Source organism: Setaria viridis, chromosome 9, assembly GCF_005286985.2.
Source record: "Setaria viridis chromosome 9, Setaria_viridis_v4.0, whole genome shotgun sequence".
Classification (NCBI taxonomy): domain Eukaryota; kingdom Viridiplantae; phylum Streptophyta; class Magnoliopsida; order Poales; family Poaceae; genus Setaria; species Setaria viridis.
This window is the reverse complement of record NC_048271.2, coordinates 5,201,148-5,228,920: the sequence shown is the minus strand read 5'-3', so window position 1 is coordinate 5,228,920 and position 27,773 is coordinate 5,201,148. Positions and strand designations below refer to the sequence as shown.

General features: G+C 44.5%; 5 protein-coding genes across 6 annotated transcripts; 2 read left to right on the top strand and 3 right to left on the bottom strand.

Annotated features, from left to right (window-relative positions):
• Positions 1-1,646: 1,646 nt before the first annotated feature.
• On the bottom strand, positions 1,647-4,570 carry LOC117838018 (protein CANDIDATE G-PROTEIN COUPLED RECEPTOR 2). The gene is made up of 6 exons (XM_034717878.2): positions 4,131-4,570; positions 3,070-3,261; positions 2,499-2,658; positions 2,303-2,405; positions 2,133-2,214; positions 1,647-1,866 (listed from the first exon to the last, which is right to left on the bottom strand). The coding sequence occupies exons 1-6, from the start codon at positions 4,428-4,430 to the stop codon at positions 1,789-1,791; spliced, it is 915 nt and encodes a 304-aa protein (XP_034573769.1). The 5' UTR covers positions 4,431-4,570; the 3' UTR covers positions 1,647-1,788.
• Positions 4,571-4,946: 376 nt separating this feature from the next.
• Positions 4,947-9,642, bottom strand: LOC117838017 (guanine nucleotide-binding protein-like NSN1). 2 transcript variants are annotated; one of them, XM_072290803.1, is made up of 9 exons: positions 9,258-9,642; positions 8,008-8,146; positions 7,750-7,923; positions 7,442-7,656; positions 6,691-6,955; positions 6,332-6,511; positions 6,048-6,259; positions 5,282-5,533; positions 4,947-5,250 (listed from the first exon to the last, which is right to left on the bottom strand). In XM_072290803.1, the coding sequence occupies exons 1-9, from the start codon at positions 9,519-9,521 to the stop codon at positions 5,179-5,181; spliced, it is 1,773 nt and encodes a 590-aa protein (XP_072146904.1). In that variant the 5' UTR covers positions 9,522-9,642; the 3' UTR covers positions 4,947-5,178. The 2 variants fall into 2 exon arrangements, with proteins under 2 accessions (XP_072146904.1, XP_034573768.1); XM_034717877.2 differs by having other exon boundaries at positions 4,947-5,533; positions 9,258-9,641.
• Positions 9,643-10,194: 552 nt separating this feature from the next.
• On the bottom strand, positions 10,195-14,987 carry LOC117837300 (uncharacterized). The gene is made up of 7 exons (XM_034716899.2): positions 14,797-14,987; positions 13,191-14,367; positions 11,747-12,712; positions 11,506-11,554; positions 11,191-11,417; positions 10,890-10,997; positions 10,195-10,727 (listed from the first exon to the last, which is right to left on the bottom strand). The coding sequence occupies exons 2-7, from the start codon at positions 14,351-14,353 to the stop codon at positions 10,499-10,501; spliced, it is 2,742 nt and encodes a 913-aa protein (XP_034572790.1). The 5' UTR covers positions 14,354-14,367; positions 14,797-14,987; the 3' UTR covers positions 10,195-10,498.
• A 134-nt stretch (positions 14,988-15,121) lies between these two features.
• On the top strand, positions 15,122-21,003 carry LOC117837301 (protein Asterix). Its single transcript, XM_034716900.2, has 3 exons — positions 15,122-15,357; positions 15,587-15,687; positions 20,723-21,003. The coding sequence occupies exons 1-3, from the start codon at positions 15,187-15,189 to the stop codon at positions 20,787-20,789; spliced, it is 339 nt and encodes a 112-aa protein (XP_034572791.1). The 5' UTR covers positions 15,122-15,186; the 3' UTR covers positions 20,790-21,003.
• Positions 21,004-24,638: 3,635 nt separating this feature from the next.
• Positions 24,639-26,833, top strand: LOC140221440 (UDP-glycosyltransferase 83A1-like). The gene is made up of 3 exons (XM_072291059.1): positions 24,639-25,178; positions 25,472-26,007; positions 26,126-26,833. The coding sequence occupies exons 1-3, from the start codon at positions 24,683-24,685 to the stop codon at positions 26,471-26,473; spliced, it is 1,380 nt and encodes a 459-aa protein (XP_072147160.1). The 5' UTR covers positions 24,639-24,682; the 3' UTR covers positions 26,474-26,833.
• The last annotated feature ends 940 nt before the right edge of the window (positions 26,834-27,773 follow it).

Here is a 27,773-nt window from a genome sequence, read left to right as displayed (position 1 = left end):
CCTCGACCACCACGGCCTGGAACGAGGAGTAGTTCCGCACCGTGGGGGAGCGCAGCAGCGACGAGGGCGTCCGCGTCAGCTTGCCCGCGCCGCCGGGCCCCGCCCCGCCGCCGTGACCGTCCATCCCTCCGCCCCCTTCTCGCCGCCGCCGCTCCCCGGCGCCGGAGGTGGCGGGGCTGGAGGAGGCGGGGGGTCGGAGGCGGCGGGCTCGGGCGGAGGCGGCGGGTGTGTGGGAGGCGGAGGAGAGAGGAAGTGCAGGAGGGGCAAGACACGGAGGCGGAGGAGAGAGGAAAGGGGGCAGGGGTGGAATTTGTGGTCCAGGTTCACTTTTAGCTCCTTTTAGGGCCTCTTTGGTGGCTAAAATTTAGCTCCAAAATTTTAACTATTTGTCACTTTTAGCCCTCCTGTTTGGATCCCAAGAGCTAAATTTTGGGCTAAAAGTGCAGAGCTAAAATTTAGCCCTTGGATCCAAACATGCCTTAGTTTTTTTTAAAAAAAACATGCACCACAAGCTTGATAATTGATATTTAGGGGGTGTTTGGGAAACACCTCCTAAACTTTAGGACACGTCACATCGGATGTTTGGATACTAATTAAAAATATTAAATATAGTCTAATTACAAAACTAATTGCACAGATGGAGTCTAATTCGCGAGACGAATCTATTAAGTCTAATTAGTCCATGATTTGACAATGTTGTGCTACAGTAACCGGTTACTAATGGTGGATTAATTAGGTTTAATAGATTCGTCTCGCGAATTAGTATAGGGGTTCTGCAGTTAGTTTTATAATTAGCTCATATTTAATCCTCCTAATTAACATCCAAACATCCGATGTGACACTCCTAAAGTTTATCACCCCTTACATCTTGCCCTGACAAGGGCCTTGTCCACGGCGTGCGGGCATGGCCCATTGGGTGTTTGGGGTGTTTTGCTGTTTTAGTACTTTCTACACGTTGAGGTTGAGAGGTGGTGCTGTCACGGTCAGAATTCAGAACAGTCTTTGTCCGGTTTCACCGGGATACCGGATGGACACGAACCTTTCTCTTCCAGGCGTAAATAATACAGGCACCGTCACCAACACCAACCAATGCAATGCGGCACTCCCTATACTGCTATACTGACGCTCTATCCAGTAGCCAGTAGGAGTAGAACGCAGGCCGAGAAAGCAAGGCTACGAATACCAATTTTTGCAGTACATGGCACCGAGAAAGCAATAGATTGCTTTCACGAAAAAAAAGAGAGAAGGGTGCTGCACAATCTGTCTTCTGGTGAAGAACTTTTCCCAGCCATGGATGACACTGGCGTGGCTTTCCGTGGTTGGGAAGCAATCACGCCCTAAAAAATAAATACTTCGTCTGTTGACTTTTCTATATTCTCTATATTCACATCTAAACATACACTATATCTAGATGCATACCATCTATACACTAAAAAGCAATCATAAAAACATGCATACACATGTAGCATTAACTTATCTACTCCTGATAGAATCCAATGCGATACGCTGACATATTTAAAAATGAGGCTTGTAACATGCAATTTCTGACGGTCCACTTCGTGGTTCTCTACCATGGACATGAATTTCTCATTCATCGATGGCAGTAATCTCAACCAACATCCGTGATGACCCAGAAGCTGGAAGTATGCAGCAGTAAAATTTTACATATTTTCATTCATCACCATGGTTAGCTACATACATTTTCTGTCATACGCTGTGAGTACAGAATAAAGAAAAATACAGCGTGCAGTTCACATGGGAGTGGTCTTACAGCTACAACGCTGAAGATTAATCCCAGTCAGCATCAAAGAACCCAGCGTCTTTCATTTCAGAATAGTAGACGTTCTCTAGGAGCATGTCTTCTTCCTACACACAGACAAATCAGCAAAGACAACAATTTCAATACAACAAGGCACATGAAATTGTACCAGTAGACAAGCTCAGGAAGAAGCACTACAGAAAAACTAATCCCTCCGTCCCAAATTACTATTCGTTTTGTCTTTTCTAGGTACATAGCATTTAGACATAATATATATCTAGGTACCTAGCAAAAACTATGTATCTAGAAAAGCCAAAACAAATAGTAATTTAGGACGGAGGGAGTAAGTAACAAATCATAGGCAAGAAGGTACCTGGAAGAAGTCGGCTAAGAAAGTTACATATAGGAGAGGAAGGTAAAGAGAATGATAGCACACGGTTGTGAGGTTATACAACCTAAAAAAAAGGAAGCATCATCAAGTATTGCTCTTGAAGGCGAATAAGTTACCATAAACTTTGAAAAAAAATAGTGTTCTTTATGTACCATAAACCAAATCCAGCTCCACTTGCAACAAGGAAACAGCCAAACAGTGATACTCCATTCAGTAGCAACATCGCGCACACATAGTTGTAGTATGCTGGTTTTGCTGCAGCAAAACAATCACGACATCATGGTCATTAGACAGCAATCAAAAGAATTTAGAAACATACAGGATACTACTGAGACAGTAATCAATTACCAGGTAGCCTGTCCCTCCATCTTGAGTGATGCATGAAAACAATCAGGCCATACACTCCAGTAAGCACCAGTTTGTGGAGAATCCATAGGCCCCATTTCCCACCAGTTCCTTGATCAGCATCAATGAACAAAGGAACACCGAAGCCAAAAACATATATAGTCTGAACAAGGACAAAAGTCAGTTTCATACATAACACAGCGTAAAAGGCCATAATAAGGGAACTGGAGTATTAACGCACTTTCCACTGATGATATAATTTAACACATTGAAACAAGGCAAGGCATATTGGGTTATTAAGTCATGGAGCCTCATCTTTCATTGAGGAGCCAAAAAATCCTTTTGCAGTGGCATGGCAAGAAAAAGCAAGATTTATTACCAATAGAAAATATGTACCAACTTATGGAAAAGTGGAAATAAGTAACATATATTAAAGAGAATATGGCATAGCATCACAATTTTTTCTAGCCCAAAAACAAACTGCAAGAACTGAGTATAGAAACATAACACCCAGCGCTTGTACGAAAAAGCTAGTTACTGTCCATTATGCCTGAATTATGGAGTAGCATCATACCTTGAGCAATACATCAGCAGCAACTACAGCTCCAGATATAACAAAGGTTCGTGCCAAAGACTCAAAACCACCAGCATCATTTCCTTGAAGTAGAAATGCTATCAGACTGACTTCCAAGAATAACATTCCTGATTTTGTAAACAGCGACAGTACATTCCATGAGAATGCCCTGTCAGGCAAACATTGCCATGCCTGGAATTAGAGGGAACAAAATAGGCTTCATCATACTTACATAAGAGAACAGGCCATATACAATGTAAAAATTACAATACAAATGAATTTTGAATTCATAAGGGCAGAGTTGGTTTCCCTTCACTAAAGCAGTACCCTATCAATTATTAAATATGAATTAATCCAACTATTTTAGTAACAATACCGAGACGTTCACCTGAAACCTAAGCCTAATAACCAGACCAATGTGGAAGTCTAGGTAATTGAATTTGAACATCAAAACCTTGCCACCAGGGATTTTATTTTTCCTTAACCCAACAGAGCTTGCTACCTATCACCTGACCACTAGACCCTTTCACTTTCCTTTTTGGAAACCCACCAAAGCTTGCTACTGGCTCATCATTGTGATTCCCTGACCAGTGACCAGTGACATGCCTACCCATCCTACACATTGGATCCAATCACAACCTGATCTTCAGTTATTCCATTACCAAGTTGAAACATCAAAAGACTACTCAGCTGGCTAAGGTTCACCAAAAGTACACCTTCCACTCTGTTATCCATTTATTCTACTCAGCAATCGAGCATTAGCAAAACATACAAACATTAATGCTCAACACCACTTAGGGTGGTGTAGGCTTCTGACAACTGATTTTCACCAAGAAATTCATGACTCGTTAGCTCCATTTGCCCCTAATTTTCAAGAAGGAATGTCCCTGCCTTTCACTAGTCATTGCTAGAACAACACGCACAATATACTGCTACTTTTCATGGAAGGCATTCCCCAACTTATTGACTGCCCAAATCAACAACTTAATCAAATCACAGAAAGCTTAATGATCAGGCAATCCGGGACTTAGAGATAAGCAACAGAGGCTAGCAATCGGAACCTGCAGGAAGCACCAGAGGAGGTTGAGCACGGCGACGGCCCAGAGGAGCGCGTAGTACGCGACCACGACGACGTGGGAGCGGCCGTAGCTGAGCCTGCGGAAGCTCCGCCGCGCCTGCCACGCCAGGAACCCCACGAAGGCCAGCGACGGCAGCATCACGGCCAGGCTGTACCACACCCCATGGCACTCCGATACCCACCACAGCGGCCCCGCCGGCGACCCCGCAGCGCCACCCGACGACGCGTTGGCCTCCGGCGCCACCGCCAGCGCCATCACGCCCTCCGCGAGCAAGGCCCGCATCTCCGTCGCCCGCCCGCCCGTCCGCTCGCCGGAGATAGGGAAGGGGTGCGGGGTGCGCGCTAGGGTTTGGGTCGGTGGGGGATTCCGGTTTCAGGAGGTGGAGTCGCACGGAGATCGAGCCGGTTGCCGAATCGGTAAGATTTCGCAGGCTCGTGGGGTCAAAAGGCAGAGGGAAGAGGACACGGCGTATGCAAAGTTTCGGGCTGACACGTGGGACCCACGGACTTCCGTTCCCCTGTGGCCCTGTCCGGTCCGGAACTGGGGCCTGAAGGGGATATATCTTCTCGGATCAAAAATAGTACTCTCCTCCGGTTCAAATTATAAGTTATTTTTTTAACTTTGATTAAAATTATAAAGCATATATAAATATCTAACCAGTCATACTAGATAATGAAATATCTTCATACTACACTCATTTGATTTGGAACAAACAACTTTATAATGTGAAACGGAGGAAGTACATATTCACCACGTGTTAGACTGCTGCTATAGTATATGAGAAGTTCGAAATATCACTTGCACAACAGCGCCCAACCCAGCTGCAAATTTTAAACCGCGTGAAAATAGTAAAAAATACAAGGCTACTCAATATGGTCTAACAGTTCAATATCTATTATCTTATACTTGAAACAAACTGAGTACAAAACTTTCGTGGGTTAATTTTGTAACCACACACTTGGCACATTTTTTTTTTTTTGCACTCATCACCATGAGTCACCGACTCATGCACACGGAAGAGGGCATCATTTCACGCATCATCAACGCCGGTCATTGGATCATTATCCTTGGCTTCATCTCCATCATTTTTATCATCGTCATGCTTCGGTGCTCTCATCATCCTCGCCAGCTGCTGCCGCATCCTGCATTTGATAATCCACCTTGAAATCATAGTCCGCATCCATGTCGCTCAGCGCACTGAACTTGTTCACCTTGCGTCGTTTCTTCTCTGCTTTCCTCTTGCGAGGATCGAGTATGCCCTCAGCAGTGTACAGCTTGTCATGCTGTGTGCTAGCACTGGTTGTCTTGCTTCCTTCACGGTCATTAACGTCAGACATCGATTCCTCACGACTTTCCTCAACGGGCTGACTCGGCTTCTTGCCATCCTGGTTAGTGGACAATAGGTCAGATAGCAAGAAAAGCAAGCATTGTCCATCATGCCATAAAAATTTTGTATACAACAAAGCATACCGTCATGAAAAAATTGCATATGAATTATGTGGTACAACAAGACCTTTGGAGCATTCCTAGGGAGTTATTTTCCCTCCAGAGAGAATATGCACTACCTTTTAACATGATGACAGTTAAATGACTACACGGCTTACTAGTGTTACCCATAGATTCTTAGTGCTACTGCAGACCAAAAAGAATGACTGAACCTCTAGCATAAGCATGTAAACCTGGGACCACGCCAGCAACCAGACACAAGCAAGCAACAATGACTTCGAATCATGAATTAATTAATTAATGCAATGAAAGTGACCCTCACAAGGAACAGGACTGTAGGACTAATAGGAAAGAGTAAGAAGACTGTAAAAAATTATCAGACAGCAGGAATGATTTCTATAGCAAAATTATCATCTGAATTCAGGGCAAAATCACCTTTGGAAAAGATATTACCTCGAGCATCTCTTCATCAATACCAGGTGGGGCATTCGGTGGAATCTCAATATGATGGAAATCCTCAATAGACTTCAGACCACTAATGTACGAAGACTCAGCTTTGTAAATTTCATCAATATTAAATTCTTTCCCACCTTCTGAGATAATCACTGCATCTGAGTCCTCCCCCGCATCTCTCTTAGGTGGCAATGTATAATATGGTATTTTACCTAGAAACAAGAGGGTCACATCACTAAAGATAAATAAGTAACAAATTTAATAACAGAAATTGTCAACCATACCTTCATTCCAGTCGTGAAGCACAATTCTTGCCGCAGCTTCAACATCCACTATACCACCTTTTTTCAATTTCCCCCGAAGAGTGGCAACTTTTTGAAGGAACTCATCAACTGAACTAAAGCTTGGCACCTTGTACAGAGACAACAACTTCTCGTGCGGGCAAATACTCAGAATCTCCTTCACTAAAAGCATTAAAAAACAGAAAAAAATTGAAACATGTCAAGTCATACTGCAAGCCATGTTATGTTAATTGTAAGATGGAATAGTATCTACAGAATAAAACAAGAACAAGACTACTAGAATAATGAAAAAAGTCAGCAAAGCTAATATAATGAGGGGGAAAATGCAAAGTAGCACTTACCAGGACTGATTGTATCTTCCATTTTCTCAACTCTTTTGCAGTTGCGAAGGGCTACAGACACACCACTGTTGGAGGATTTGAGCATAACTACACCAGGACAATCCAGCAACTTCACCTTCTTGTCTAATTGGACCTCTTGCATTGATCTAGTAACCCCTGGAGTGGAACCAACATTAACAACTCGGGACCTCTTCAAGCTGTTGATCAGACTGCTCTTGCCAACATTAGGAAGCCCAACAATACCCACCGTAATTGCCAGTTTGAGCTGCAAGCACACCCATAACAAAACTTAACTAAAATGGCCAAACAAAGCAGAACAGAAATGAAACATATAAATGCGTACAAGAGCATTACAAAATTGATAATACTGAAGCACAAGGATCTAGGAAAAGAAACTGAAAATTAACATCAGATATGACTAGTAATCAAACTACCATGATAAGATACAAAGTAAAACAACTACAAAAAACAAGTTACTAGGTCCAGATTTGAAACTTAGGACACCCGTGAAAATCAAAAGGGTTTTAACATTGCCATAAACGGCAATATGGTTCACACAAAGTAGGGCACATAAGCAAGAAAAATTAAGTGAATATCCAATTAGAATGAGGGAAGTCAGGTGATAAAGCACACATGATGCTGATGAATAAGCATAAGATGCTTAACGTATAGTCCTAACAGCAATCAACTAGTGAGGCAGGTGACCGAAGCTTATGCATAACAATTCTCCAAAAGCATTGGGATCATTTACCTCGTGGCTTCTGGAATAATTCTTGAGTAATTTGATCAGATTCTCAGCACCGAGACAATCACTGCTTTGTGGGATGTTGCTCGCTTTATCAAGTTTTGATGATTTCCATCCCAGCTTGGTCCTCTGCTCTTGGGTATTACACTTAAATGCAACTGTTGGCATTTCTTCTCTTAGATACGTAAGCCACTTCTCTACTGCTTCCTTGGGTACAAGGTCTAGCATTGACAAATAAAAAATTGATATGTAAAAAGCCAAAAATCATAAGAGCAACTTCTAGAGTCTAAACTCCATTAATTGTTTTATTATACCTATCTTGTTGAGAAGCAGCACGATTCGTTTACTTGGATCAGCCTTCCTGACCATCCTTTCCATATCAATGCAACGGGTTCCCAGTGGGTCCCTTGCATCAAGAACCTCCAGAATTACGTCAGAAGCCTCAATTACTTTAACAAGCTCCTTGTAAAATGACCTCTCTGAATGATCTGACAACACATTAAGCATCTTTAATCAGTAATGTAACTGCATGCATTAGCCAATTATATCACCAATCATAAAAGAGAACTTACCATGGCTCTTTGCGATTTCTGAAGGAGTGTTCTCCTTTGTTGTATCCTTTTCTGCAAATCCACTGCCCTGTGCAGAAGCTGCAGAGGCCAATTTAGCAATGTCCTCATCCTCAAGCAATCCAAGCTTCCTCTTCCGAGCCTGAAATCAGAAAGCATATTTATGTATTGTTGCTCCACCACCACAAGGAACAAGAAAACCAGTGTATCTATGGAACTAATAAAGAATATAAATGACATTCAAGCAAGAAACGACACATAGTTCATCTGCCTTAATTTAAATATTTGCCAAGGCCAGAATGTTGGCATTTCCATGGTCCACAGAGTGAATGCAGAGTGTTTAAGAAAAACACTAAGTATCATTCCACAAAGTCACTACCATACTATCTGCAGTACTACTGACTACACTTGGCTAATTTTCATTTATTCTGTGAAATGGATGCTCTTTGGATGCTATATCAAGGTCACTTGTGTGATTTGTACTGTCTCGTCGATCTTAAAGCTGCATTCATATTCAAGGGAAACTTCAAGTATGCTATAGTTTCAATAAGTGTATGTAGTTGAAAAAACATGTCATACATTACCACGAGAACATACTGGCCCCAAGGTGATACAAGAACTAACCCAATGCTACACCCATTAGGATTTAGGCTGCTACCTATCGGAAAATTGTACAAACATCACAGATACTCTGAAACAAATTTTTACATCACAAAATATTTCTATCCTTTGGCATGATATCAATCATAGAATAGGACATGCATTCAGTTCAGGTTTCAACTGATGGCCCAAGTTTCAAAAACAAACATCAGTTTTCACAAGCATTTTGTTGTAGCTGACAGCAAGAATCAGACCCAACTTTGTCAAGGTAGCACAAACACAGGCCATCTACTTATTAGACCCACAACCTGTTTCCATCTCTGCCTCGAATACACATCTCACTCGGCTCCAAAAACTGCACAGAAGAAATTCATTTGCCAACCAAATACAGGCATCTGAATATTTGATGACAAGGTCCAGACGAAATTGACGATGTCCATGATTTTCATGTTTCACACTAACTACCAATCTATGGAAGCATCTCATAAGGAAGAATTAGTTTATTACACTATGAAAATCAACTAACAAACAGGAGATAGATTCGGTCGAAGATATAGAGCTTTGGCCCCTATCACTCACGGAATAGCACCACAAATAGCAACACCAGATGGGAGAGAAAGAATCATGCAGGGAAGGGCAAACAAGTGACATACCCTCTCCTTGCGCGCCTCTTTCTTGAGCTCGAGCTCCTGCAGCGCCTGCGCTCGGCGCGCCTCGAGCGCCTTGAGCTCCTGCTCCTTGAACGGCCACTCGTTGGGGATCCCCGGGTCCTTCTCGACCTTCTTCCGGCCGGCCTTGCCCTCCTTCTTGGCCTCCTTACGTTTCTTACGGTGGTGCTCTTTCACCTTGCGCAGCACCTTGTGCTTCTGGCGCAGTGTGACGCGCTTGCTCTTGCTCTTCTTGCTCTTCTTCACCATCTCGCCGCCGCGTCCTCTTGTCGCTGCCGCTGGCGGGAGGGGAAGGAGAGGGGCTCGGCTAGGCGGCGGAGGGTCGCGTTTGGGAGTAGTGGAGGAGGCGGCGTTACCGAGCTAGGGTTTAAGACAGGAGAGTCTCCTGGTGACGGAAGGGAAGCGTAATGGTTGTGTTGGGCTCCGAGATGGGCTCACTGCGACGTCTTTGAACGGCCCGATAAGAGCGAGCACGCTAAAACTTGTAAGCAGGCCCACAAAACTGTAACTGTACCGCAATTCTGTTTCAGAAAATTATATTATCTCTTTACAGTACTCCCCCTCCCAAATTACTATTCATTTTAATGTTTATAAAAATATAGTTTTTTAATATGCACCTATATTATGTTTAGATAATAGCAAAAATTATGCATCTAGAAAAACTAAAATGAATAGTACGGACGGAGTATAAACTTAGCATCTCATGTAAAATTGTATAGTATTCTGAAGCAGCTTCATCCAAACTTCTGTTCCACTTTAACAGTTTTGAGCCTCTACTCCAAAGGTGAGCCCAGAAAGAAGCTCCCCTGCACCACACAGGGATCCACGGACCGTCCAGATACAGGTGGTCCCACATCACAAAGTCCACGAGCATAATCATCTAATCTAACAACGAAACCGAAAGAACATTGACATCTGTGAGTTACAGACAACTAGCGACCCCAGGAGTAGCATTAGCCTCTTTAGCAAACATGTCATAGCTACATTTGCAAAATGACGACATCAACCGTGCTCCTACATCTCATCACAGAACCGGAGATAAATTACATCACAACACCATACTCCTACGTTTCAATCCACAAGTTGCATCTAACTTTTTCCTAAGGCAACAGGGACGGCAGTACATTCTATGGTTATATTCCTACGCAGCCCAGCACTGCGGCGATGCGCGGCTGCTGAAAACTGGGCAAAACATGGAAAGACTAGTTAATAGTCACTGAATCACTCTAGTTCAGTAAGCGACACTTGATGCTACTCAGCGAGTTTATTGATGCTGCAGCGGCACCGTCATGTTTCTTGATAGTTGTTGTGTAGGGGATGAGCCCTGAATTAGAGGTATCGCCCCCACGCCTTTGAGTGTATCCGTGCGACCTTGCAAGACGATGGAGAATATGCCACCGCTCCAAGTCTTGTAGCTCAGAAGCCAGATCATGTAACGTGGTTGCCTTCTCAGCGCTGACATTCAAAGGAAAATGCATAAGAATGGCAAATCATGAGAGTTTAGGAGCAACATATTATTGCAGCGATTGTAAATAAAAAGAAATGAAATCATGATAAATCGAAGAAATTCAAATACTAAATCCTGCCAGTTGTAGTTGAACTATTGGTACACCATACCCTGATAAGTAACTTTCCAGCTTGCCAAACCGCGACTTGAAGGTTTCCAGAACTTTTGGTAGGACTTTAGAGTCTTCCTTCCCAGAAGTGCTGGTCTGGTTAAGTAGCCTGGCCAAACACCACAAGAAGAAGGCTTGAGCAGCGTGAAAACCTCATCTACTTATGACATAGTTATATCTAAATCAAGTAATTATTTATTTAGTTTTTATGTAACTCCTAACTCTCAAGATACTAGAATCTTGGAGAAATTTTTTTATTTTCACAGCTGGATACACGTCAACAGAAAGAGAATAATGCTTACGTGTCATCATTCACAAAAGATAGAACGGTGTCACATGCTTCACTGAGTGCTAGTTTTGAAAGGTGGTATACAGTGCTTTCACCAGAATTAGTCACGTCTGTTGCAAGCAGCCTAGCTGGCACAACAGGAAGAATGTACTGAATCAGGCTAGTGGTCAGAATAAGTCTTTTCCGAGCTCGAGTCCCAAAGCTGCTTCTTTCCATTGTTGCTGCATTCCCATTATCTACCTGCTATGCACGATAAGCATGTCAGACCAGGGAATATTTACTTGCACAACAGAAAAGGGTGTTATACAACATAAAGAAATTATACAACCTTCTCAACCAATCTTTTAGTAGCACGAGCCCAATCCAACTCCGATGTTCTACAGTGCAAAATGACAAAACAAGCATCAGCCCCTTCGAACATGTATCTCAAGCCAAAAGGAGTAGTATAAACATTTTGTAACAAAAGAAGCAAAGCAAGCCAAACTGAAAGCTCAAATGGTCTAAAAAACTAAAAGCTCAAAAATATATTGTTCAAAGAAGGAAGGGTGAGCTCTCTTCAAAATCAGCACCTTCTATGACACATGCTCCCACACCCAATGACTTGTGCATGCCATGCTAAAAGATTTTCTGTTGCCCTTTTCCGCTTTTTCTGCTGTGAAACAACCTTCCCATCAAATTTGCCAACGGGCAAAACATCTGAGTGAGAAGGTTTGCTTGCTGAGAGAATGGTACTCTGCTGAAGACCAACAATCTGGCTATAATCATCCATTTTTATATTCTCAGGAGCTTTTTGTTCAAAAGACTTGGAGTGGAGGATGCCATGGCATTCAAATTTATTAAGCCCCAGGTGATTATGGGTAGTATTGTATGTTGCTGTTAGCTCACTATTCTTACACTCTGTTCCTTCAATACATGATAAGTTGGGGTCCTTGAACAAACTCAGGGCAGTCCCTTGAACATGAGAAGGCTGTGTAACGGGTAGCTGCATATCTGAATGTCCGTCATGGTTTGAAGCACGTACCCCAAAGGGGCAATTTACAACCATTTCCGGTTGTGCTGCCTGTACGACTTTGTCTGCCATTTCTTCATGACGTACGGAAGCCCCTATTGGACAAGATTGGTCATCCAAGCTTGTAGTGAACTCTAGATAGGAATTAACAACATTGTCGGTCATTCCCAATCTAGTATCACTAGCAACACTCTGTTGTTGCTGTACTAAAGCATTGTCGCTTGCGGGCAGCAGATGACCTTTACCATTTCCCCCAAGGTTAATTATAGAACTGGGCTCACTAATGCTTTTGTCACCACCCAATAAAGGCAATCCAGAACTCGAAAAATTTTGCCACTGTGATGCTGAATCATAAAATAAACCACACGTTTGAGAAGTAGATTGACACTGTTCAGGATAAGATGTTCCGTCAGATATAGCTGACTCCAGGGGCCCAGTTTGCATGTATGCGGCAGTATTGCTAAAGCAAGCAGCAGAACCACTTTCCTCTAATTTGATCGTTGCATCAAATTCAATCAAATTGTCACTGCATAAAATTTTAACACAGTCAATCAGTTTGCAATACAAAAATACCAAATCATGTAGTGATGCTTAAGGGCAGATGAAACTCCATAGAGAAAATGTCGACCATTTGCTACTATGGGCTTCTTGTAGAGTAAGCTATTATGATCCATATAACTGGAAATGGCAAGAGCCATCACCAAAGAAGTTGGCTTTTTGTTACAAACCAAAAATCTATCTATGGAAATAGTTCATGTCTGTAAGTGTTGCAGACGTGTTCGAGAAATAAAAGTGTTGCAGACACCTTGCTGTTACTGTGAAGAACCGGTATCACTAATAGAGCATCATAAACTAATAATTCTATCTGCACATAGAAATATTTTAGGTTTTATATTTAATTGTACAAGTCCAAACATATGAAAGGAAAGTTACAGGTTTCTAATTTCAACAAGAAAATGAAACCAAGGCTTTAATCAGCAATAGTATGCAACAACTCGGTGTACCTTTGCTGGAACATGCCATATGTTTGTGAAAGGTTATCAGTTGAAACACCAAATGAATTTAGAAGTGAATCAATTTCCATTTGCTCTTCACATTCATATAGGAGGTGTGACTTTTTTGAGCTATCATCCACGGATCCATCTGCACTATTTACAAATGAACTCGACAGTTGATGTGATCTATCATTTTGTCTGTACTCGGTGCTTGGCATAAAACCAGAAGAATCTACATGACCAGCATTTTCAGCAGGATACATTTCACCTCGGTTTTCATAAATATGGCTTTCAGTGGACGTTTTCTGATGGGGCAGTTCAAGCTCAAAAGATGATATGTTTTGCTCGTTGTTATTCATATTATGTTGGAAATCAGAAATGTTCTGAAAGCTACAGACAGTGGAGGTATTTGTGAGAGTGGTCTCAGAATCACCAGGGTAGGGCAAAAAATTTGAGGTGAAAGATGGGCTTGTCAGAGAACCATTGTCCCAAGCAACTTGATGCTTCATGGTATTTCCACCTGAAAGTTCTGCATGATTGAAAGTCAAGTCACTGCACTCTTCATTGAGTCCATTATCACTGTTAGATGCTCCCAAAGCCTCTCGCATTTGCATAAGAGCATCCCAAGTCCCATCCCGTGTGTCCGAAATGTGATTATTGCTTTGCAAAGGAGTATTATATGGACAACTTGCAATTCCCGTGCTACAACTACTTCCAAATGAGATAGCTCTGTCATCATTGTCATAGGAAGTTATTTCTTCTGTATGATCAATACAGGATGCATTAGAAGGTCTGCGCCGGTGGGCAATATTTGCATTGATATTTTGCATTTGCATTCCTTCATACTCTCCAGGCTGATGAGGCCCCCAAAAGTTGTCAAATTGTTGATATCCCCCCAGCGCAGCAGAATCATCATTCAGACCAAACTCTGGTGCACTGGCTAGAAGACCTTGGTCAAATCCCTGCTTTGAAACTGAATAACTGTGCTGTAAAGCTCGATTATAAAATTCCTGATTAGCATCTTGTGTAAAACAAAATGTGGTTGGGTCAACTGAAAAATCTCTTGCACCGAATCCATCCATATTTGCTAAAATTTCAGCACTATTGCTAGACTGGGGCTGCAATTGAAAAGTGGCTGGCCCCCTGAAACTTGAAACAGGAGTGGTGCTCATGCTTTGATCCGCATCTGCAGATGATTAGAGAGAAGCATTTACACGAAACAGTTAGAATTAAGCAACCCAACAAAACCTGCAGTAACCATAAGACCCAAATTACTCATTCACATCTTATCACCTACGAAAAATCACCTCACGTACATCTACTAATAAAATAAAACGGAAAATAACGCGTACAAAAAGGAAGCAAGAACTGCAAGCCGCGAGCTAAAATTATAAAGGAATGCACACCCCCATTCCCCAAATAAACCCCAGAGCTCTAAAACGCCGAGCGCGTCGCCATTCACACTGGAGAACCAACAGCCAGCCACCTCCAAGCTCAAGCTAATTAACAACTAGGACGGCTAGCTAAGCAACCAATCAACCTCCAGAATAACTAAACAAGCCACCGACAGAAGTAATGAGCGTGAGCGGCGAGCTGAAGCGAGGCGAGGCCTTACCAGCAACCGGCGAGGCGGACGAGGCGGAGTGTAGCGGCGGCTCGGCGGTGAGCTCCTGGACCCGCTCCCAGCTGCGGGGCTGCCTCGCGGGGTTAGGGTTTTGGAGCTGGGAGCGGAGCAGAGAGCAGCAGTGAGAGAAGGGGGGCGCAGTGGGAACGGGGAAGCTGCCTCTGCCTGCGAAATTGCCGACTCGTGCGTTTTGACTTTTCTTTCAGCGGTCGGCGACCAGGCGGCGGGGGCCGCCAACTGGGCCGTACCGGGCCCGGCCCGTATGGGCCCACGTATAAATCTACATTCGATCTCTCTCTCACCCCTCGCCTCTCTCTCCGATCTTTTGCTTTGGATTGGATCTCCAGAGGAGGAGAGAGAGTTTAGAGAGGGAGAGGGAGGATGAAGGAGGGGTCGTCGTCGGGGGGAGGGGCGGCCGCGGGGGGCAGCGATCCGCGGCAGCCGTCGACGGCGAAGCCGTACGCGCCGCCGAAGCTGTCGCCGCAGGACCTGCCCATCGACTACGCGGGCTTCCTCGCCGTCGTCTTCGGCGTCGTCGGCGTCATGCTCCGCGTACGTAACCATCTCCCCGCCTCACCCTGTCCGATCTGAGTTTGATTTGCGAGTGCTGTGCAGATCTGGGCTAGTTAGTGGCTTAGTGGTAGATCTATATGCTTCTGCGCGAGTGATTTGTTTCCCTGTAAAGCATGGTGATATTGCGCTTGGCTTACTGGGTTGCTCGCTGCGATATAGTTTTGTCTGTGTTGGCTACCTGTGAAATCTGATCGGCTTCTGTTTGCAGTACAAGCTGTGCTCGTGGATCGCCATCATCTTCTGCGCGCAGTCGTTGGCGAACATGAAGAACTTCGAGAATGATCTGAAGCAGCTCTCCATGGCTTTCATGTGAGTTTTCTTAACAGACCTGAGGTTTATGCATTGAACTATGACTTGGGCTTCTAAAAAAGTCTACAGTTCAAATCTAGAGTGCCGCATAGCAACATATTCTGCAGTATCCCAATTGACACTTACTGTCTCTTCATACTGTAAGCTTATCAACATATACATAAATTCAGGAGCCTATATAGTGATCGTCCCTCCTTAGTTATTGCATTATGAGATCCTCAATTTGTGGGTTGTTTTTTAATGCTGGTTTGATGTGTGCCATGGTTAAGTAAGACTAACATTTCTGCCTATATTATGATTCTCTTGATATGAATTGGTTAGGATGTTATTGCTGGTATAATGTTGCAAATTCCAAGCCTTTCTGTTGTTAAATGATGCTTCCTGACGTCGACCTCTAAAGTCAAAGTTACCATGAGCTTCAGCCATTGTGATTTTACAAAGAGTAAAGCGTACCAGCAGTCCTCAAACTTGTTCAGAGGACATAAGCCCTCACTGTTAATTTATAGATCTGACTCACTAAACCTTATAATTGTACCAGAACCACTCAAGGTCTAGTTTGAGAACCTTTGTGACTCCTCTGAACAAGTTTGAGGACTGCTAGTACAGACACTGGTAAATGTATATTTGAGGCAAAGTTTCCAGCAAGGCTCAACTTGCCCAATCTAATGTTGTGTTGCTCCAAGTTAATACACCCTCCACCTCCAATCACATTGCCATTCTAGAAATCATTGTGGTCCCCAAAACACCTTGATCATCAATTCCAGTTCTAGTGTATTTGTAAAATTTAAATATAAATAAAATAGTAATAGTTTACCTAGCGAAAGTAGGATTAATAACCTATGACATGAGGAAGTAATTAATGCTACATGTGCTTCACTGTTTGTGAAACTATCATTAAAACCAAAGCAAGTATTAACCAGATGGGAAATGATATTATGGGCTGTGGTTGCAAGTTGCCTGAGCAAAATTTGATCAATGGATGGTCTTAGCATTGCGAAATACTCAATTTTCTTACCAGTTATACACTCCTATTTCTGCCTTTCCTTCTCATTGGTGTTGCAATTATATGGTTCATTTCCTTTTCATTGGTGTTGCAATTATATGGTTCATTTCCTTTTCATTGGTGTTGCAATGATATGGTTTATATTTTGCTAACCCCTGGAGATAAGACCTGATTTATTGATATTGTATATGGAAATAAAAGAAAAGGATTGGTGTACTGTGATGGTACGTAGAGACTTAAAAAATTGACATGCAACAATACATTGACCTAACAATGAGATAAGAGGGACCTACATAGCAGCACACTTCGTTTTTCGTTACTTTGCTTCTGTAGTTAGGATTTTGCTTTCAAATATTCTGTTTGGGTTCTGTCTTCAATATATTATGTCAGCAGAAATCTATTTTTAGATGCAAATTCCCACCTTTCATCTACAAAATGGCATGAATAAACCATATCGCCAAACGTATTATACGTATTCGATGCCATGTTAACAAAGCCATAAAAGTGTTTCATAATACTTTACCATTCTCTTGGGCAGTGCGTTTCAAAAATGATTTCTTCGCTTTAGAAAGCAGGAGTGTAGTTAACAATATTTCCACTTTTTTACTGTTGCTCTAATGATATGAAGGAGGTTACGTGATCGTAGCATGTTGTTCTCTGTAGGGGGATCTGTGACCTCATCAACTATTTTTTAGACTTGGTATTTTTTAGACTTTGGTGGTGGAATGAGGAAGTCCAAAGGACTATTAAGGAGAAGAAAGAATGCTATTGGCGCTTGTTCCATGATAGGAGTGTGAACAACATAGAGAAGTACTAGGAGGCAAAGAAGATCGCGAAGCGAGCTGTAAGTGTGGTTAAGGGTAGGACGTATGAGGATCTTTACCAACGATTAGGCACGAAGGAAGGAGAGAAGGACATGTATAGGATGGCTAGGGTTCGTGAGAGAAAGACGAGGAACTTCAACCAAGTTAAGTGCATTAAGGATGAAATGGAGAACATCTTGGTAAAGGAGGATGAAATCAAACATAGATGGCAAGAGTATTTTGACAAATTGTTCAATAGTGAGAATGAGAACACAACCTTTCAGTTGGATTACTCTTTTGATGACACCAACATGCACTTTGTGCGGAAGATCCAAGAAACTGATGTTAGAGAGGCGTTGAAAAGGATGAGAAGTGGTAAGGCAATGGGCCCGGATGGTATCCCAATTAAGGTGCGGAGATGCCTCAGGAATATAGCCATAGTATGGCTAACCAAGTTGTTCAACCATATTTTTCGGTTGAACAAGATGCCGGAGGAGTGGAGGAGAAGTATATTGGTACCAATATACAAGAATGGAGATATTCAAAGTTGCACTAATTACCGAGGAATTAAGTTGATGAGCCATACTATGAAGCTACGTGAGGGAGTCATTGAGCATCGTTTGAGAAGGATAACGCGGGTATCTAGGAACCAATTTGGTTTCATGCCTTGAAGGTCAACCATGGAAGCTATTTTCTTAATAAGACAAGTTATGGAGCGGTATAGGGAGAAGAAGGATCTACACATGGTTTTCATTGACTTGGAGAAGGCGTATGACAAAATTCCAAGGAATGTTATAAGGAATGTTATGTGGTGGGCTTTGGACAAGCATAAAGTACCAACGGAGTACGTTGGACTTATTAAGGATATGTACAACAATGTTGTAACTAGAGTTCAAACAAGTGATGTCGACACAGATGACTTTTCGATTAAAATCGGACTGCATCAAGTGTCAACTTTGAGCCCTTATCTATTTGCCTTGGTGATTAGGGATGAAAGCGGTCAGGAACGGTCGGGAAAATCCCTTAACCATTCCCGCTATTGTATTTTTTAGCCGGGAACGAGAGTGGGAATAGGAAAGTCGGACAGAAAAACGAAATCGATATTACGGGATATTGGGAACGGAACATTTCGATCTGGAACATGTTGATTACGATCCGATCGTAATCGATAACTCAAATCGGGAATACCAATGCATGTAACCACTTCAAACATTTAGCTTGACATAATAGTTACAACCATGCATATAAGCAAACAAATAAACAATACACAGATAAGAACATAGATGCATATAAGCAAATAAGTCTTAGTCTCTTAGATGCACATGCACAAATAAATCTTAGTCTCAACTCACACACATGCAACATAACACAACAGTACAGAACACATGCACAGCCACAGCTTTTGCTGTGCATGCAACAAGCCAACAAGCAACATACATACTGCATGAGTATGCAACAAAACAACTACTTGTGGCTGACGAAGAATCAGACTCAGAAGATCTCCAGCCGGCGGCCAGATACTTGTGCGGGGCTCTAGCTGCCTAGGGGTGATGGCGACCGGCCTGCAGCGCAGCAGCAGACGGGCGGGAGCTTGGCTTGGCCGCGTTGGTGCGTCCGGCTGACGACGCACAGTGGAGTGGCTTGGACGCCTGGTGGTGGGTGGTGGCCTCAGACCTGGAGATGTGAGAAGAGAGAGAGAGATTGGAGTGCGGCGGCGGCTTAGGAATCGATGGGGAGCTGGGGACGGGGAGGGGGTAGTCATGACGCGGTGGCGCGGGGTGGTTGAGGCGGGCCTTAGGGTTCGGGGGTGGTTGAGGCGGGCCTTAGGGTTCGGTGGTGGGTTGAAGCGCTGGGCTGAGCGAAGGAGTGGGCTGCAGAGGAGTTTGGGGACTGAATACAGGAAACAACCGTGCAATTTTTTCCCAGCCAAATGCGGGAACCGGCAATACAGTTGGGAAAAGGCCCCAACTGGTTTTGCTGGTTTTTCCTGGTTTCCTATTTTTCCTGTGAAAATGATATCTGATCGGGATATACGATCTACGGTGTTGGTCGGTACAGGATTTTCCTATTTTCATCCCTACTGGTGATGGATGAGGTCACAAGGGACATACAAGGGGATATCCCTTGGTGTATGCTCTTCGTGGATGATGTAGTGCTAGTTGATGAAAGTCCGATTAGGAGTAAATAGGAAATTGGAGTTGTGGCGGGAGACCCTAGAGTCAAAAGGTTTTAGACTCAGCAGAACTAAAATTGAATATATGAGATGACTTTGGCACTACTACACATGAGGAGGGAGATATCAGTTTGGAAGGTCAAGTAGTGCCTAGGAAGGATACATTTTGATATTTGGGATTAATGCTACAAGCATCAGAGGATGTTGATGAGGATGTTAGCCATAGAATCAATGCGGGGTGGATGGAGTGGCGCCAAGCATCATGAATTTTATATGACAAGAGGGTACCATTCAAGCTAAAAGGCAAGTTTTATAGGAAGACGATTAGACGTGCAATGTTGTGTGGTGCAGAATGTTGGCTTACAAAAAGATGACATGTCCAACAGATAAGTGTTGCGGAAATTCAAATGTTGCGTTGGATTTGTGGTCATATGAATATATGATAGGTTATATGTGATAGGTCAGGGGTAGCACAAATTGAAGAAAAGCTTATCCAACACCGGTTGACATGGTTTGGATATGTCCAACGGAGGCCTTCGGAGGCATCGGTGCGTAGTGGAACCGTAAGGCGTGATAGTAATGTGAAGAGAGGCAGAGAAAGATTAAAATTGATATGGGAACGGACAATAAAATGAGATTTGAAGGGATGGAATATACCTAAGATTTAGCCCTGGATAGGAGTGCTTGGAAAACATCTATTCATGTGTTTGAACCCTGATTTGTGGCTGTTGTTAGGTTTCAACTCTAATCTACCTCAACTTGCTTGGGATTGAAAGGCTATGTTGGTGCTGCTGCTGTTGTTGTATGTATAGGCATGGTGTGCTTGGATAGATATCTTGAAGAGAATTATGTATGTTGTTTTGCTATTAAAAGTAGCACTAGTTAAGAACCAAATTCATCATGAAGTTAGGTTGCATCCTTTTTCTACTTTTGATTCGTAAGTTCCTCAGATGTTCATTGATAGTTTTTGTTCTTTCAGAGAAATCACAATGTTTCTACAAGTAATTGCATCTCCAACTAGAAAAGCTCACCAAAGTTTTTTTTTAACATTTCCAGGTTTGCGGTTATGGGTCTGGTGACGAACTATTTTGGTCCCCCTCGTCCAGGCAGTACAAAGAGCTAATCTGTGGATGCGCACCATGCGCTTCATCCTTCATAGGATATCTAGTCAATCTTCTTGGTGCCTCAATATGCTTTATGAGTGCTGACATTTATGTATATTCGAGCACACTTCATTTGGACGACGTCAATTAATGGACCAGTACATCTTTGATGCTCAATAATTTATTTGTGCAGTACCTGTTCTCCCGGATATTAATTTGTAACTGTGTTCACAAGGGTTTTGGTGCCTTCCCGGTATGTTGATCGATGCTTCTTGGGACTTCTTTTTTGTTGCTTCATTGCCCCCTCTCCTTTTTTTTTTCGACTCTTGTTTTTTCTCCTTTTGTTGATGTGAAAACTTTTGTTTGTTTATGCATGCTGGGATATACTCCATCCATTCTAAATTATAAGTATTTCAACTTTTTTTTGAGTCAAACTATTTTATATTTGATCAAAATTATAGAGAGGATTACAAAGATTTATAGCACCGAATATATATACTATGAAAATATATTTAATGAAGAAACTAATGGTACTTATTGGTATTATGAATTTGCATCATGAATTTTAGTACTTTATTGTATAAATTTGATCAAACTTGAGATATTTTGATTCTTCAAAAAATTTGGAATGACTTATAATTTGGAACCGGGAGTATCTCTGATTTACTATCTTCGTTGACTTCCGTGCGCTCGTGGCCGGTCTATTTCGTTCAAACCGAGACTCATTTCTAAAAAAAAACCCCAACCCACTCCGCTTAATCGACTGATTAATGCCTGATCTTTGTTTCCTTTCGTTTCATTCACTGCATTGGACCATCTGGCGCTTTCACCCTCATGGCCTCATCCATGCTCAAAATGTCAATAGATGGCCCCTATCTGTTATATTTTACGTGGATCACAAAAGCAAAGACCTTGTCTTTGCACGATCTCCCGTCATCTGCTTGGTGGGATTGGCCATCCGAACAAGTTGTTGTTCGCCGTCCACATACTCATGTGGTCACAAGATATCGCCCACTAAACTAAAGATCCACGGGACAATCCCCTCGCGGTCTGGTGCGCGCCCCTGCTCATCCGCTGAATTCTTGTGGCGCATGCTCATCTGGACATCTGATGAAGTGGTGAGGGCACATCGTACATCAGCTTAGTTAGAGCTACACGGGTGTTTCTTCTGAGCGGATGCGTGCGTGCGTCGCAGAGCAACTCTCCCCAAGGCCACGACGAACTCTCTTTTGTGTGGTGCTGTTCGCGACCACGACTCTCGGTTTGGCGGATCCTGTAGCCGGAGGCAAGTGTGGCTGTGGCGTATGGTACTCAGCCTAGCTCAATTAATTAGGGTGAAAGATGCGATCGTGCACTCTAACCATCAGGTTCGAGTCCCTCTAACTCGAATAGGTACATATTTCTTCATTTTGATGAAAAATCATCTAGCTCCTTCTAAATTTGATCTAATTTTTTTTAGAGGCGACGATCTCCTAGATTCTTCTAAATTGATTTAATTTTATTTAACTGCGACGACCAGGAGATAGCGACCGATGCAATTCTAGCCTGCATGAGTGGAAGAAATCCACCAGCCGAGGAGCGCTCTCATCACATTGAAAATGATATCCATAATCCATCGTATCAACATTGAAAATGGCATCCGTCCTTCGGCAGACGGCTTGCGCGTTTTCCACGGGAGCAGGTACCATACGGCTAGTATTTGCGCGTTTTCTACAACATAATGTTTCTGCCGTTCGTCAGGGCCGTACCGGAAGATTTTGAGGCCACGGAGCAAACTAAGAAATATGCCCTATATACTATAGTAGTGAAATAAAAAAATAGAGATATATTTGGATTCCAGTATATGAGTAATAAGTATATGCCTTTTTGCATACAAAGAACTGCAATATGAAATTAGATACTCATGTTATATAGGATTAATAAAGGACGAATATTACGTACCAATATCTTCTTAACCTCTAGTTAAAGCCCAATAATTAGGGCCCCTAATTTTTAAGGTCCGGCTCGATCGCTCCAATTGCGCTACCTAATGTACAGGCCTGTCATTCGTAACATATATACGACGTGTTGGACACCAGTATGGTCTCCAAGGGAGTACAGTTTTAACCCGTGGACACCAGTATGGCCTCCAAGGTACAGTTTTGACCCGTACAATTTCCTATATGAAAACATTAACTATAAAAGATTGCAAAATTATTATTATATTAGGTCTTTCAAAGAAATAAACATAGCATTATTTTCACAACAAATACAATATATCCGCATAATCAATCAAACATACTCCTAGTGTCGTTGTCGAGATTAGCGGATCAAGACTACGGCCAGTAAATTTCTTTTATGCGCGTAAGGCTTCGGATGGTGGCGTGAGAGGACACATGGTTAGACTGGTTCGGGCAGGAATAGCCCTACGTCCAGTATGAGGAGCTGCTCGTGTTACTCACGCGTGATCTGTAGTAGGGGTTACAAACAGGCGAGGGAGGGAGCTGGTCCCAAGTCTCTTGGGTGTGCACTTATGCTCGTGAGGAGAGTGTGTGGGTTATGTTGGCTTGAGCCCCCCTGTCTCAGGCCCCCTGGTTCTCCTTTTATAGCGCAAGGAGGGTACCGGGGTTACAGATGAGCCAGGCGTGTGGAGAAGTAAAAGAGATAAGCTAAGTAAGGTACAACACGGGACCAGGAGCGAGTTCCCAGGTCGCTACCTTCCTCTCCGGCCTTTATCTCCCGTCAGCGTGGCCGCCGGAGGGGGACGGCTGCCGTTGGATTCTGTCGGTGATTCTCTGGTCGACCGTCGCCGCCAGGCACGATGATGATGCCCGGCCACCTTAGCCGTGCGCGTCGTGGGGGACGGCTGACCCTTGTAGTCCTGCGTGTTGCTCGTGGAACACGGACGTCGCGTCCCTATTGCCGAGCAAGCTGAGCACGGTGCATTTATGGCGAGATTGGTGGGGGCCCACGAGATCCGCGCCCTTGTTTGCTGGTCTGCGCCTGAGGCGGACCCTTGTCTTGTGGCCCCGGATGAGTCCGACCCCCTACGCCCGGGGTTGGGTGAGGCGGAGCCTTGCGGCGAGGGGTCGAGCGCATCCGACCCTGGGACCGTGGGTCGGGCGAGGCGGAGTTTCACCAGCGAGGGGTCGGGCGTGTCCGACCCCGGGACCTTGGATCGGGCGAGGCGGAGTGGAATGCTCCTTGCCCATGCCGGGTCGGCAGGGATCGCTATTGCCATAGGTGGATCTGGACCTTTATGATTGTTGTTTAAGAGGCTTAAGGAGGTCGTTAATATTTCCCCCAACATCTAGTATTTTTCTGAAAATATAATTACACGCTTCATGTTCGAATTATAGATCATTTTTGACTTTAAACTATGTATCTAAATATAATGTAATATATATATATATATCAAAACCTATAAAAAATTCAAACCGACTTATAATTTGGAATCAGTACATTTTAATTAGGACGCCGTATATTTCCGAACACGTGGTAATATATCTGTACAGTGTCCACACGACCCGAGGGGTGCGATTGTCGCATTGAAAATAGCACGGGCATGCTATCCGGGGATCGTTTTGTACTCCATTTTCCTGGCACATGGAATTGTAGACCCACGTGGCCACGTCGTTGATTACCCCGACCGGTGACTCAGACGTGCAGGTCACGCTACTTGACTCAGGAAGTGGTCGGTTATGCTGGCTGCAGCTGTCAACCACCGCGAGCATCAGCTTGTCACGACGCAGATTTGTGATTTCGCCATCGCTTTCACTCTGATATTCATGCGTGCGCGCCTGCCGATGCGCCAGAAAAAAGATCCGTGCTCTACCCCACAGCTCGTTATCTTCCCCTCCGGCTGCCTATATATGACCGACGACCACACGCCACAGAGAGACGACAAACAGATCGCAGAGGGAGGGAAGAAGCCATGGCCATGAAGGCTCACGTCCTGGTCCTGCCGTTCCCGTCGCAGGGCCACGTCACGCCGCTCATGGAGCTATCCCACCGCCTGGTCGACCACGGCTTCGAGGTCACCTTCGTCAACACCGAGGTGGACCACGCGCTGGTGGTCGCCGCGCTGCGCGGCGGCGAGGCGACGCTGCTGGGCGGCGGCGGCGGCATACACCTGGCGTCCATCCCGGACGGGCTGGCCGACGACGAGGACCGCAAGGACCTCAACAAGCTCATCGACGCCTTCACGCGCCACATGCCGGGCCACCTGGAGCGGCTCATCGCCGGCCTGGAGGCCGCTGGGCGGCCCAGGGTGAAGTGGCTCGTCGGCGACGTCAACATGGGCTGGTCCTTCGAGGTCGCCAAGAAGTTCGGCATCAGGGTCGTGTCCTTCTGGCCGGCGGCCACGGCGTGCTTGGCCTTGATGCTCAAGATCCCCAAGCTGATCGAGGACGGACTCATCGACGACAAGGGTAATCATCATATTCTAGTCGATCAGTTGTTCCTAGTAAACTTTTTACCATTATTCAGTAGTTAGCGCGCGCACTAAATCGAAGGCAGATCAATCTAGTCGATCAGTTTCAGTTTTCTTTAGTGGTCTCTCGCCCTCTCCAGTTAACAGCAGCCAATGGCAGAGCTGCAACCTTCCGGGCAAGTTTGAACTAATCCAACTTGCGACCAGAGTGGACGACGTGGTCGTTGACAATTTGTCGCACGCTCGCACGCCCTTGTGGACTGAATCTAACGTGCCGGAATAACTCTGCAGGCTTGCCACGGCGTCAGGAGACGTTCCAGCTCGCCCCGGGGATGCCGCCGCTGCACACGTCGCACCTGTCGTGGAACAACGCCGGCGCGCCGGAGGGGCAGCACATCATCTTCGACCTGGTCACCCGGAACAACAAGCTCAACGGCCTCGCCGAGATGACGGTGGGCAACTCCTTCCACGAGGCCGAGGCCGGCGCGTCCAAGCTCTTCCCCAACGTCCTGCCCATCGGCCCGCTGTTCGCCGACCGGGAGTTCCGGAAGCCCGTCGGGAACTTCCTGCCGGAGGACGAGCGGTGCATCAAGTGGCTCGACGCGCAGCCCGACGGGTCCGTCGTGTACGTGGCCTTCGGCAGCATGGCCATCTTCGACCCGCGCCAGTTCGAGGAGCTGGCCGAGGGGCTGGAGCTCACCGGCCGGCCGTTCCTGTGGATAGTGCGGCCGGACTTCACCCCCGGCCTGAGCAAGGCGTGGCTCACCGAGTTCCACGAACGCGTCGCCGGCAGAGGCATGATCGTCAGCTGGTGCTCCCAGCAGCAGGTCACCTCGAACTGAACCCATAAACGCCTAGTAGTTGAGCTAGCTATCAGTCGCTATCGTTTGCCCCTGTTGGACGACAGAGAGTGATCGACGGCGCCCCGTTTCATTTTCTTGACAGGTCCTGGCGCACCGTGCGGTAGCGTGCTTCGTGTCGCACTGCGGATGGAACTCGACGATGGAGGGTGTCAGGAACGGCACGCCGTTCCTGTGCTGGCCCTACTTCTGCGACCAGTACCTGAACCGGAGCTACGTGACCAACGTGTGGAGGACCGGCCTGGCGGTGGCGCCGGGCGCGGACGGGATCATAACCAAGGAGGAGCTGAGGAGCAAGGTGGAGGAGGTCGTCAGCGACGCCGAGATCAAGGAGAGGGCGCGGCTGTTCAAGGACGCGGCTCGCTGGTGCGTCAGCGAAGGGGGGTCATCGTACGAGAACTTCAACAAGCTTGTGAACCTGATGAGTGAGTGAGGAGTTGATGAGGAATCCTTTTTCGATTTCGCGTGCATCTATTGTGATAGCAAAGTTGTCTTTGGTCCCAAGCATGTGTCATGATGTGGCCTTGACGTTGTTCTGTTTGTGCGGTCACCAAATTGCGCAAGAGTGCGGTAGTGCACTGAAAACTGCTGTACGAAGTTACGAGAGATCCATCAAAATATATACAACTCCATCCGTTTTCAAATTGTAGATCATTTTAACTTTTTTAGATTCATTAATATTATTATGCATCTAGATATAGTGTGTGTCTAGGTGTATAATAATATCTATGAACCTAGAAAAGTCAAAACGACCTACAATTCAGAACGGATGGACTAGTTACTACTTAGTTAATCCGCCGACGATTTGTAGTATCTGACTAATTAAACGGTGTAGCTCATGCATTATGCCTGAATCCTGATAATCCGTAAAGTGAACAAGGGATGGAATCAAATCGTAGACTTGAACTAATAAATTTAAAAGGGGTGGATGGGGACCGTATGATATTCCATGCTGACAGCAATTACAAATAAGAAAAATGTATAGTGCATCACTAAACTTGTATCAAATTCTCACAAACAGTACATGGTGCATGAGTGCATCATCAAACTTGCATCCTTGTTCAATGGAAGTCACGTAAGCACGGGTACTTCCACGTAAGCCGATTTAATCTATAGGAGCGTGAGGATGCAATGCACAACGGTTATTTACCGCAAAACCCCTTGAAAGAATTAGGTAGCGCATATTTGATTTTTGTAAGGGTGACACTTGGCTGGGTTATGGATTGATGATTTCGTGAGACCGCTATAAAGTGGCATTGTAACAGTAATATTACGCGCCTCACTGAAATCAGGGAATATCGCTCAATCTATGAATCATGGCCAGACGACAAGTGCATTTTATCAATTGATAACCATACAAGTGTATTGCATTGCATCAAATTCTAAAAATTATAGCCGAGAGATATTGCATTGCATACAATTCTAATAGCTATAGCTATAAGATAACATGGATTCAATTCCATTCCATTGTAGGTCACAAGTAGGTATACTCTCTCCGTCCCAAAATAGATACAAATCTAGCTGTGTATCTAGACAAACACCTATCAGATAGGTAGTCAGAATTGTATTGTTTTCGGAACAAAGGGATCGGAGTATGCTTGTCCGTTTACGGAGCCAAGCAATATCAGCAGAGACTCCGAAGCACGGATCTTCTTGGCGCAACAGCGATTTTTGCATTGTTTTTTTTTCACACACGCTCTAGATTGGTGGTTTCCTATCAGATCAGTTACGCG